This window comes from Callospermophilus lateralis, chromosome 13 (assembly GCF_048772815.1).
Source record: "Callospermophilus lateralis isolate mCalLat2 chromosome 13, mCalLat2.hap1, whole genome shotgun sequence".
NCBI lineage: Eukaryota > Metazoa > Chordata > Mammalia > Rodentia > Sciuridae > Callospermophilus > Callospermophilus lateralis.
The window spans coordinates 59,142,459-59,154,868 of record NC_135317.1 but is presented as its reverse complement, the minus strand read 5'-3'; the positions used below and the strand labels follow the sequence as shown (position 1 = coordinate 59,154,868).

The following is a 12,410-nucleotide window of genomic DNA, read 5'->3' as shown; positions in this document are numbered from 1 at the left end:
TCCCAGGTATGAATTGAAACCTTAATATCTACCATTTTTTTCCCTATCATATATAAATTTAACAATATTTTCTATTTCTTAAATAGTCCTTCATTTTTGTTTGCTCTGATTTTACTTTAGATTACAAAAACTAGCTAGTTGGAAGGCAAGAAGATTGAATGAAGGTTTGTATAGGATTTAATTCCAAATCTTCATCTAAATTCAGGTTTTGTAAAAAGTAGAAGGGTGAGGAGGCAAACCTATATTCAGTTTTTCCCAGACAGTGTATTTTGATTAGTTTTTGAAGCACTACTTTTTTTTTTAACTGAATATACTAAGTTTTTAGGTATATTAAATCATCTTAAAGTAAAACTATATCGATTCTTACCTGATGGTCCTGAATCTTCCTGCCCACCACTCTGAATGTATTGTTGCCTGTATGGTGATATATATGAACTCTGCTGAACCCAGTTGAGCCACCAGCTGGCACCCATTTCTTATTGGCATCATCATAAACCATCACAGCAGCTCTTGCCTGACAGATACTCTGTTCACTGTAAAAAATAAAATATTCACACATAAGGTATTTATAATACACTAGGTGTCCCACATACCATGTAAGTCAGGATAAACCAACTTGACAGTCGATCAATTACTATGTGCTAGAAACAGCAGGGAACAGCTCAAGGGTGGAGTCTAGTGGGGAAGACAAACGAAAATATGAAATGTAATAAGGGACCAAAAAGAACAGACTAAGGTGCACAAAGGAGCTCACAGATAAGCAACAGAAAAAAATGTTTTCTTCTAAATGTGAATCTTATTCATTAATCTAAATGCAACTAAAATTTACAATTTATTAATCATCATTTAATATATGTTTATTACGCACAGGTGACCTGTGATTACCTATTCTTTACTGACAAAATATCAGATCACTTCAAGATCTGGAACAAACTCAAGTAAGCACTATCTATCACTTGAGACATGGGAGTCGCCACTAACAAGAAATAACGATGTGAGTAAATCCTTATTTCCTTTTGGGCAAGTTAATATCCTGTGCTTAAACATTTTTGTTTTCACTTTAAAAAGTGTAAAAGTAAAATGAGATGAATTCTAAGTATCCTATTAGGTTTTAATTTCTAACCTCCATAGATAAACAGAAAAAATAAAGGACCAATTCTATGAGGTAATCTTAAGTCCTAGTTCCACTGATGTCAATAATTAGTTACCAAATGAGATTGAGATAAAATATAGAGGACTGGTCAATTTCATATTAAGCAACAGGTTTACCTTTCATATATGCTGTTTACTCTTGGGTGAGAAACTGATTCAAGTATTACCTTATTCCACGCCATTTTTTTAAATCAAAAATGAACAACAAAAACAGGCACGTTGACTGCTATTATTCCAATTAAAATAACTTGAGCTCTACATCAATAAGCCTTACGATACTTCCAAGGCTTATGCAGTAGTCAATGAAGATGCTCACAGGTGGCTCAGGAAACTCCTACCCTGGACAAAAGCACTACTCATTCTACCAATTTCAGTTTCAAGGATGTCAAACAAATCATAAGGGTTCTTCCCAAATATACTCAGAAACAAAAAGCCACCTTCACACTTTCCCCTTACTCATGCTTTTGTCAACCCATCTAAGACTGAATGTAGCTTTGCAGGAGGGGATTGTGTTTCACTCTTTTCCTGGATTTGATGACAAGATCATGGGAGACCTAAAGAGGTCAAAGCACTGACAAATAAATTGTGCCAGAACGACAAGGTGATAACTTCCCAGTTTCCCACTGAGGAAATTTTACAAAAACTTACTTGTAATAATATTGGCATAGCAAACACAGTGGTACTGTCTAAAATTTTTTTGGTAAAATATCTCTGGAAATAGAAACATGCCAATGACTAAAGCTTGAATTATTTTTTTAAAGTTGATTAAAGGACATTTGACAGTACAGCAGTTGAAATCTCTTCATCACTCACAAAGGAGATTCTTGATAAGCGAAAACTTTTATATAATTCAATACAAAAATTACAGGAAACAAGGGAAGGCAAATTTCTTCTTATAGCTTACAACTTAAGTAACAAATTTACTAACAGTAAATAATAAGTTAATAAACCTGTAAGTTAATAAAGAACAGAATTTTCCAAAGTTAGTATTTTGGGGCCTACATTCTGTCACCTAATGTTCAAGAAATAATATACCTTTGAAAAGTCCCAATGAGATTATATAATCTAAAGCAATAGCATATTTTATAAATTAGATGACTCTATTTCCCCCCCAAAAAAGAGTGTTTTAAAAAAAACAATAAAGTAAATCTAAAATCAAGGAAGCTAGATATAATGCTCTAGAGTGGGTTGCTAGAGAAAGTCCAAATATTCTATCATATGGTTTAATTGAACAGCTGAGACAAGCACTTCATTAATCAAGCATATCCATATCAAAGGGTTCTAAGTTCACAAATTCAAACAAACCTGTAGTATATAAAAAAAATACTTAGTCTTTGTCACTGGTTCCAGGCACAAACCTGGATCAAAAGTATTCAGAAAAAAAAAAAAAATTACAGTCACTGAACAAGTATAGAGCCCTCGTCATTAATCCCTAAACAAAATAAGAACAAGTTACACAGAATTTACATTGTATTGGGTACTATAAATAATCTAGAAATTGTTTGAAATATATGGGAGGATATACAGAGGTTCTGTGCAAATACTAAACCATTTTATGAAAAGAACTTACACATTTAGATTTTGGTATCCCCCAGGGGATCTTGGAACCCACCCCTTGAGGTTATTCAACGACAAAACTCTACATACAAACTGCTTAGTCAATAATCATCTGATTACTTCAATTTCCCTGAGAAAGCTATAACCACAGTAATAAGGACAACTCAAATGAACAGAAAGGTCAAGAAAATGCCAAGAAAGGTCAAAAAAATGAAAGGAAAAAAATAGCTGATTAGTTTTCTGATGAACATAAAATCTTCAAAAGGAGATGTCATGGATACAATCCAACTCAAAAAACAAAAAGTACTAGAAGCCAAAAATAAAGAAGTAAAAATAAGATATGAGCACTTACATATTATTGGAGAAATAGTAATAACCATGTGAGTATTTGGCAAATTGTGAAAGGACAGGCTAAATCTAAATAACTCTATTCTAGAACATATCAGGCAAGCAGAGAAGCCTCGTGAAGGCCCAGTCCCTGAGGTTTAATGACATTGCACTCCATCCTCCCCTACTTCTTCACAGCATCTGTTTCACCAGAGACAAGCATGCTGTGGTACATAAAAAATACTTAGTCTTTGTTGCTGGTTCCAGGAACAAAGCTCAGAAAACCTTTGGACTCTCCTGATAATGGTCTCTGGTATGATAATGAGATGACTCCTGGCTGTAGGGGTTACTAAATAGCTTAAGGATAGGGCCTGGTGACCAAAAATACCAATGGAGGATTAGAGAACTGGAACTCAGCCCACACACATTCCAACTCTGGGGAGGGGAGATTGACTTCAATTACCAATGACCAAGAATTTCATCAATTATATCAGTGTAATGAAAACACCATTAGTACAAGGCCCTGGGTTCAATCCCTAGCACCACCACACAAAACAAAATAAAAACAATGCCATTAATAACCTCGAGGTGCTGGAAGCATGTTGTATGAAACAGGAGGAGAAGCTTCAGGTCTCCCACTCCACCATACCTTGACCTATACATCTCTTCTTTTTGGCTGTTCCTGAAGTGTATCCTTCACAGTAAACCAGACACACCAAAGCACTTTCCTGAGGTCTGGGAATTGGTGGTAGAGAGATGGGATTTGGGGTAACTGTGGAATTCGTAGTTGCTGGGCAGACATGTGGGCAGGCTGTGCACTCCATTTGCAGCTGGAGTCTGAAGTGAGGGCATTTTTGTAAGACTGAGTAATAACCTGTGGGGACTATGTTAACCCCAGATGGTTAGTGTCAGAATTTAACTGAACTGGTGAAGACCAGGTTGGTGAAAGGGAAAAGACTGCTCATGGGAGGAAAAGAACTAAAAAAATAAAAAATAAAAAAACCTTTACATATAATACACAACATAAACCAGTGGTACCCAGGTTATGGGTTTCATCAACCTGCAAACTTCAAAACAGATTAAGTCAATCAATACAGAATTAGCAGTCAATATTTTGGTGTATTTGCCAGGTAGAGAATTAGGGAGGGCATCATAACTCACTAAAATGAGAATGTTTTTGGAATCTAAAAATAGGAATAAAAAAATCCCAAGCTGGAGTTGTGGCTCAGTGGTAGAGCGCTTGCCTAGCAAGTGTGAGGCACTGGGTTTAATCCCTGGCACCACTTTTTAAAATAAAATAAAGCTATTTTGCCTATCTACAAATAAAAATATTTTTTAAAAATCCCAAAATAAAAACAAATCATAAATGTAATAACTTCAGCTTTCTAGGTAATACTCTACATTAACCATAGTTTCTTCCCTGCCCCCCTACTTTTCTTTGATCCAAAGTATGACTTCCCTTAGTCACCACATAAATTACTTCTATGTGTATATTGATGTGTATACGTGTATAAAATGATGTAACTTTATTCGACCATCCTGCCTACACAATGAAAGCCTCAAAATGAAAACTGCTTAGTCTTCAAAATCCTCAGTCAGCTGGAGATTAAAATAGAGCAAACTTTGTTATATGCATTTACGAAGATGAACTCTACTTTTCTGTATAGCTATAATGCACTAATGTTAAAAAAAAAAAAAGATTTAGTCAGTGAATACAAAAAAAGATTAAATTAGTAAATTACTAATCTACAATCTTATGAAGATCACTAAATTAACTATAAACAAAAACTGGATTTTGTTGTTGTTGTTGATTATACTTCATTTTCCGGATGTTAATTTTGGTATTTGTCAAAGATATATTACGGGGCTGGGGATGTGGCTCAAGCGGTAGCATGCTTGCCTGACATGCATGCAGCCTGAGTTCAATCCTCAGCACCTCATACAAACAAAGATGTTGTGTCCACCGAAAACTAAAAAATAAATATTAAAATTCTCTCTCTCTCTCAAAAAAAAAAAATAATAATTTTTTTTTTAAAAAAGATATATTACATTAGAAGACAGCTGGGTGTTTTTTAAAAAGTCTAAAACCCATGAAACTACATTGTAATTGTGTAGCTTTGTCAGAGTATTCATTTCTGAAGATAGTCAAATTACCTAAGCAGGTATATATAATAGTAGAGAACACTTGCCAACTTCTATTCTCATAGGCAGCAAAGAAATGTTTCCTGGTATTTAAGCAGACAAGAACTGTGTATTTTTGTATACACTAATTATTAATAGTACAGTAAAGCTGTCTTTAACAACAGCAATTTGTTGATTCCAGTTGCAGGGCTGGGGATGAAGTTCAGTTGGTAGAGCACTCACTTATCTATAACATATCTGAGATCCTGAGAGAGAGTAGGCTACATAATACGCCACTTACTAATCATTACCTGTCAAAAAAAAATGCATGAATATGAGAGTATCTGGCACATACGAGCTTTTTAATGCTTGTTCATTAAAAATGACATTCTCACAAAAATCCTACTTATTAAGACCAGGATCAAATACTATTCCTTCTATTAAGTCTTCCTGAGGTCCCCAAAACCAGAAATAATTTTTCCTTCCTCTGAATTCTCTTAGTATCCATTCATTTCTCAAAAAACAAAATTCTCTGGAGAGATAATGTTTGCGCCATGAAAAGGTTGTATTTTACTCCAAGTGTACTAGGAAGACACTGAAGGGCTTTAAATAGAACAAGACTTACATTTTGGAAAAATGATTCTAGTTATTACGCAAAGAAGGGAATCTTGTGTCACAGAAATTAAGAATGAAAGCACAAATACTAGACTAGAAAACGAGAAGGAAGCATGTGGTATATAATGTTGGAAGTATAACAGAAAGAACTTGCAGATATATAAGACTCAAAGAGGGAACACAAAAGAAGAAAAAATATGGCTATACCTAGCATTTTACTGATACTTGGTTTAAAAAATTACATGAGACCATCATTTTAAACCAAGATCCTACACTAGGCCCCCAAAGGCAGAATAGATCTGACAAAATCATCATGGAGTCTCTCATATTAAATGTGACACAATCAAACTAAAACTTCTTAAAGGAAGCAGAGAGAACCAAAAGCATACCAGATTTTCAAAAGGGGAGATTCCAGACTACTTGATTCAGTGTAATTAGAGAAGTCAACTCTGCTTTAACCCTTACCAAAAAGTTAACCAATCTATTTATTATTCTTTTCCCTTGTTCCCACCTTACAAAATTCACTGTTTTTACTATTGCCCAAGGGAAGCTATCTTTGTTTTGTATAATGATGGCTGCCAAATTCACGAATTATACACAAAAGCCAATTAAATTTATAATAAAATTTGTTGTTAATTTTTGTTTTTTAGCAGTTCTGGAAACCAAGAAAGGGACCCCCAAAACACTGCTGACTACTCTCCAAGACCACAGGAAAAACACAAAAGAAGCACTGTTTACCCCTCTGAGGTCTCCCATCTTCTTCAAAGAGCCCTGAGGGTTGTACCTAAGTTACTCTCAAGTCAGAATCTGCTCTTTTTGCATTGACCGCCTCTTTCCCCAAATCTCTCTAGCTTACAGAACACTGAAATTGGGGCTTTGCAGTGATTAAGAAGTTACTGCCAAGAGCTGCAGTTTTAAAGATAACTGCTGGCAGTTGTGGTAAGTGGTTATTACTGCAGGGGAAATGAACTCTGGCTTTTGGGATATGCAGGAATTTGATTTCTGATCTCGTAATTTCTTTTTTTTGCTTACTGAAGTAGGGGGAAATCACTGAATAGTTCAATCAAGAGCATCACAAGGCCAAAGCCACAAAGTGACTGGTGTGCAGGGGTAACAAAATCTAAGGGAATTAGATTGCTCACCACTAAATATGGTGTCTTTAATATATCTTTAAGCATTTAATATTTTCATTTTTATTTACTATCATCATTACTATTATTTGGCTTAAAAAATTTACTTTCTCACAGTTCTGGAGGCTGAAGTCAAGATCAAGGTGACAGCAGGACTGTGTCCTCTGAAATATCCCTCAGTTTCAGGCATCCACTTTGCTGCCTATCCAGATGGCTGCCCTTCTGTGCATTTACACTTATGGTGTCTCTCATCCTTCAAGCATTTTAGTCTAACATGTATAAAGCAAGACTACTGAGAAAAGATAGAGTACTCAGTTCTTTAGAGATTTTAATTTTGCATCATGTGTCTCTAGAGCTCAGATAAAAGGTTTAGTAAGAGGGTCAAAGGGTTGGGGTCCTAACATGACAGTCACCCCCAATCCTTTGACCCCAGGGATGTTGTACCACTTAGCTATATCATCAGCCACCCCCCACCCCTTTCTTATCTTGAGATAATCTCACTCAATTGCCAATGCATGCCTTAATCTTGCTATCCTCCTGCCTCAGTGACCCTAGTGGCTGGGATTACAGGCATGATTGATTCACATTATGAAAGACCTAAATTCTAGAGATAATTAAGTAACATAAGTAATCAATTAATGAGTATTGTGATAAAAAGACTAATAATGTTATTACAAATATTAATATGTACACAGTACTTACTGCTGAGTGCCATGTATTATTCTATGTGCTTTGCCTTTACTAATTCACTTATCTTTTCAACAACCATATCTGAGCCAAGCACAGTGAAAGGTACCTGTAATCCCAACACCTCAGGAGGCTGAGGCAGAAGAATCCCAAATTTGAGGCCAGTCTCAGCAACTTAATGAGATCCTGTCTTAAATAAATAAAAAGATAGATAGATAGATAGATAGATAGATAGATAGATAGATAGATAGATGTTGCTCAGTGGTAAAGTGCCCCTGGGGTTCAATCCCCAGTACAGCACAAAACCAAATCAAACCTAACCTTATTTGTTAATACTCCCATTTTACATATAGGAAATTGGGGTGGGGGTAATTGGGGATTGAACCCAGAGGCACTTTCCCACTGAGTTACATCCCTGGACCTTTTATTTTTTATAGTAAGACAGGATCACATTAAGTTGCTGAAATTTGAGACAAAGAGGTGAATTAACTTGATAAGAGATAGAAATGGGATTCAAAGTACTCAGTCTGCTTCAAAGTTTGGACTTACAATCATTCTAATCACTCGAATAAGAGTTGGATTCTGCCCTATCAATTATAATAGCTCCACAAAATTATCTCTTCATATGTCTCCTATTATTTCCATATTATATACCTTATGTTACATTTACTTTGAAGCTAAGGAAACGGAATATTTGCTGAAAATGATGTTCTTTTAGAAATAAGGACACTTTTTAAAAGATTTCACTACTGAAAATATATTAACTTGTAACAAAATCACATTTAAAAAAACAAATTTTTTTAAAAAGAGCAGTAAAAAAACTTATTAATGAAAGTAATACTTCAGGGAATGTTTCCTTCAAATAGAATCTCAACCTTCTTAAAAAATCACAAAGACAAAATCTTACAATAAGTTACATAATACACTAGCTGAATGAATAAAGAAAAGGTAGTTCATACACAGAATGGAATATTGTTCAGCCTTTTAAAAAAAGAAAGAATTCTGAAATGTGCTTTGATATGGATAAACCTTGAGGACATTATGCTAAATGAAACAAGCCAGATCTGAAGGGAAATAGTTTATGGTTACACTTACATGAGATTCCTAGGCTAGTCAATTCATAAAGGCAAAAAGGAAAATGACAGATGCCTAGGACTTTGGGAGGAAGAAGTAAGGAGTGATTATTAAATTAATAGAGTTTTAGTTTAAGATGGAAAAATTCTGGATATGGATGCTAATGATGGCTGCAGGAAAACAATGTGAATGTACTTAATGCACTTCCAAAGGTTAGGATGGTAAAATTTATGTTATGTATCATTTTTTACCACTATATACATACACACATATATAGCTTTTAATATTTAGAAGATATGATGAAGCATTTTTATCCATTAAAGAATAAAACTATATTGATCTCATATGCATTTGATTACAGGTTACATTAGTAAGTTTTTAAATATTAGTATTAATAAAGAAAGAGGGTGTGAAGGGCTGGTATATTAGTTATTGATAGCTATACAGTAGCTATCCCTTATTTGAGATGCTGTGCCACCTTTCCTTCAGTAAGACTTACCTTTGGGTTTTAAAATTCCTCTCACCTTTGTGTTGCTGCCTCCTATTGAAAATATACACTATAAGAAATAAAAATTTATGCCGATGAATAGGTACTAACAATCTCCATGGCTCTTGGTAAACATGGATACAGACTTGCCTCTCTTGAATAGCATAAGGCAAAAAACATGGAATGTCACTTCCATGGCTAATTTACAAAGAAAAAACTGGCTTCTACCTTACTTGTTGCCCAATGGAGAGGCCTGCAGGACAAAGCCAACTGCTAGGAAGGAACTCGGACCCTCAGGCAAACAGCTGGTCATGACTTCAGTTGCGGCTGTAGTCCCAGCCAAGATCTTGACTACACTTGTGATAGACCCTGAGCCAGAAGACCAAGTTACGCTGCATCCAGATTCCTGACCAACAAAAACTATGTGATAGCAAGTGTGTGTGCTGTTTTATGTCACTAAATTTTGATATGCTTTACTCTGTAGCTATAAATAACTAATATACCAGCCCTTCACACCCTCTTTCTTACCTGCCCCCAAGACCTTAAACTTCAATAAACCTAAACCCTCCCTAATAGCAAACTGGCTCACAGAAAGTACATACATAGAGAACTGAGGATAGAAGGAAAAAATATTGCTAAACGCTTCACTTGGCAACACACATTTCCTAGGCTAGTAAATCCTTCTATTAAAAAAGAATTTTTTCTCATAGCAACTGAATAGATTATTCTACCTGTTTCCTGCAGTTTTTTTTTTCCCCCTCTCACATTATTTTCATTAAGGTATATGGCAAAGCAGTCCAAAGTATTTCCAAGCACTGTTGAGTTAAAAAAATACTAACTACAGGACTAGGATCGTGAGTCAGGGGTACAGTGCTTGCCTAGCATGTGTGAGGCACAGGGCTCAATTCTCAGAACCGCATATAAATAAAGATCAATTGACAACTAAAAAAATATTTAAAAAAATACTAACTGCAGCTAATTTCAGCTATGAAACACCAGAGAAGGCTAGCCTGGGGCAGATTTAAAGTAAAAACAGAAGAGTGAGAAAAATTCACTTTTTATTTTTTCAATTTGCAAGATTACTGATTCCTCAAGTACAGTGTGAGCAATAAGCAAGATAAGTACAACATGAAATCAAGCAAGAAAAACTGAAGCAGGGTACTACAGGATTCAACTTTTTGTTTTTCTAAAATTCTAAGTAGGGAGGGTCATGGCAGATTGAGTTCCTTTCCAATGATGAACTAGATAGAATAATATAAACATTAGATAAAATTTACAGAACAATTATATGGATGCACCGGAAAATGACCAAAAGGGACTCAATTCCTGTAAGAAAGAGATGATATGGGGTGCTGGGAAAGGTGGTTCAAGCCTGTAATCCCAGCAGCTCGGGAGGCTGAGACAGGAGGATCCTAAATTCCAGGCCAGTTTCAGCAATTTAGCAAGACCCTAAGCAACAGTCTCAAAATAAAACATGAAAATTACTGGTTCATTTTTCAACCATGTCAACATTACATTAAATGTTAATGACTAAATATTCTGATTAAAAGATACAGATTATATAACTGATTTTTAAAAGACCCAATTAAATTATAAGAGATTCACTTTAAACAAGCTGAAAGTAAATAGAAAATTATATGCCACCCAAATAGTAAGAAAGCTGCAATTGCTAGATTAATATCAAATTAAGTGATTTTAAGAGGAACTTTTCAAAATCATAAAAAAGGCTAATTTATTATTCAGCAAATGTATATGTCTAATTAAAGAGTCTCAAAATACATGAAGCAAAAATTGACAGAATTAAAGGGACAATGACATTTACACAATATTAACATTCCCTCTCAATAACTGACAAAAGTAGACAATAATCAATACACATACAGCAAAAACTAGTGATAACACCTAACAAACATTACTAACCACTTAACTCATATTTAAAAATTACTAAACCCAACAACTGTAGAAAACATCTTCATTTCATGTACCTACAGTGTGGTCACTAAAATAGACGACATGCTGGGCCACAAAAGAATTCTCAAATTTTATTAACTGAAAGCATAAAGAATATATTCTATGGCCACAAAGGCACTGAAGTGATTATAATAAGATATCTAAGTCTTTATTATGAGTATGTTAATTTTACAAAATACCATTAAGAATATCTGTATATTTAGAAATTTTGTTTGGGTTTTTTTTGTTTGTTTTATGTGTATCGTATCGGGAATTGAACCCAGGACCTCACACATATTAGACAAGTGCTCTACCACTGAGCTACATCCCAGCTATATTGGAAATTTAAAAAATGCACTTCTTAGTAATCCATGGGTTGCAAGAAGAAAACCTGGGGAATAATTCAAATTAATTCATTATGAAAATATGGCAAATAAGCCGGGATCAGTGGCACACCTTGTAATCCCAGCATCTCGGGAGGCTGAGAAAGGAGGATTGCAAGTTCAAAGCCAGCCTCAGCAAAAACGAAGTGCTAAGCATCTCAGTGAGACCCTGTCTCTAAATAAAACACCAAATAGGGCCAGAAATGTGGCTCAGTGGTTGAGTGCCCCAGTAATAAAAAGAGAGTGGGGTGGAGTAGCTAAAGCAGTATTTAGTGGGAAATATATAGCTGCAAATGTTTACATTAAAAAGAAAAGTTCTCCTCTTTTAAGAAGTTAGAAAAAGAAAACCCAAAGGAAGTAGAAAAAATGATTTTAAAAAGAACAATGAATGAAAGAGTACGAAATATAAATTCCTAGATATGCTGATCAAGAAAAGGAAAGAATACAAATTACTAAATAATAGGAATTAAAGAGGCTTATCACTACAGATCCTACAAAAAATATTAAAAGAATACTAAGGGAATATGACAAAAATACTCCCTGAAAAATAAACTGATGTGTGGCACACGCTGTAATCCCACTTGGGAAAATGAGGTAAGAGGATTCAAGTTTGAAGCCAGCCTTGGCAATTTAGCAAGATCCTTTCTCAAAATTAAAAAAAAAAAGAAAAGAAAAAGAAATCAACGGGTGTAGTGGGGAGGGAAGCTAGGGATGTAGTTCATCATTCATGACAAAAACTCTCAGCAAATGAAAGGGAATTCCTTATTAATGTGATCAAGACAATCATAAAAATACTTATTAACATCTTGTGAGATATTGAACTTGTTCCCCCTGAAGTCAAGGCAAGGATGCCCCTCCTACCCAATTCTAAATAACTTAAATATTTGAAAGTGCAAGAAGAAAGGACTTCATACCATTCAAGGGAAG

General features: G+C 34.9%; 1 protein-coding gene across 4 annotated transcripts in view; it reads right to left on the bottom strand.

Moving 5' to 3' along the window:
• Positions 1–12,410, bottom strand: part of Enah (ENAH actin regulator) — a 141,989-nt gene that overhangs the window by 66,224 nt on the left and 63,355 nt on the right. For all 4 annotated transcript variants that reach the window (XM_076832464.1, XM_076832466.1, XM_076832467.1 and 1 more), the window contains exon 2: positions 368–533. In XM_076832464.1, coding sequence (XP_076688579.1) covers positions 368–533 — 166 coding nt within the window. The remainder of the gene's footprint in view (positions 1–367; positions 534–12,410) is intronic.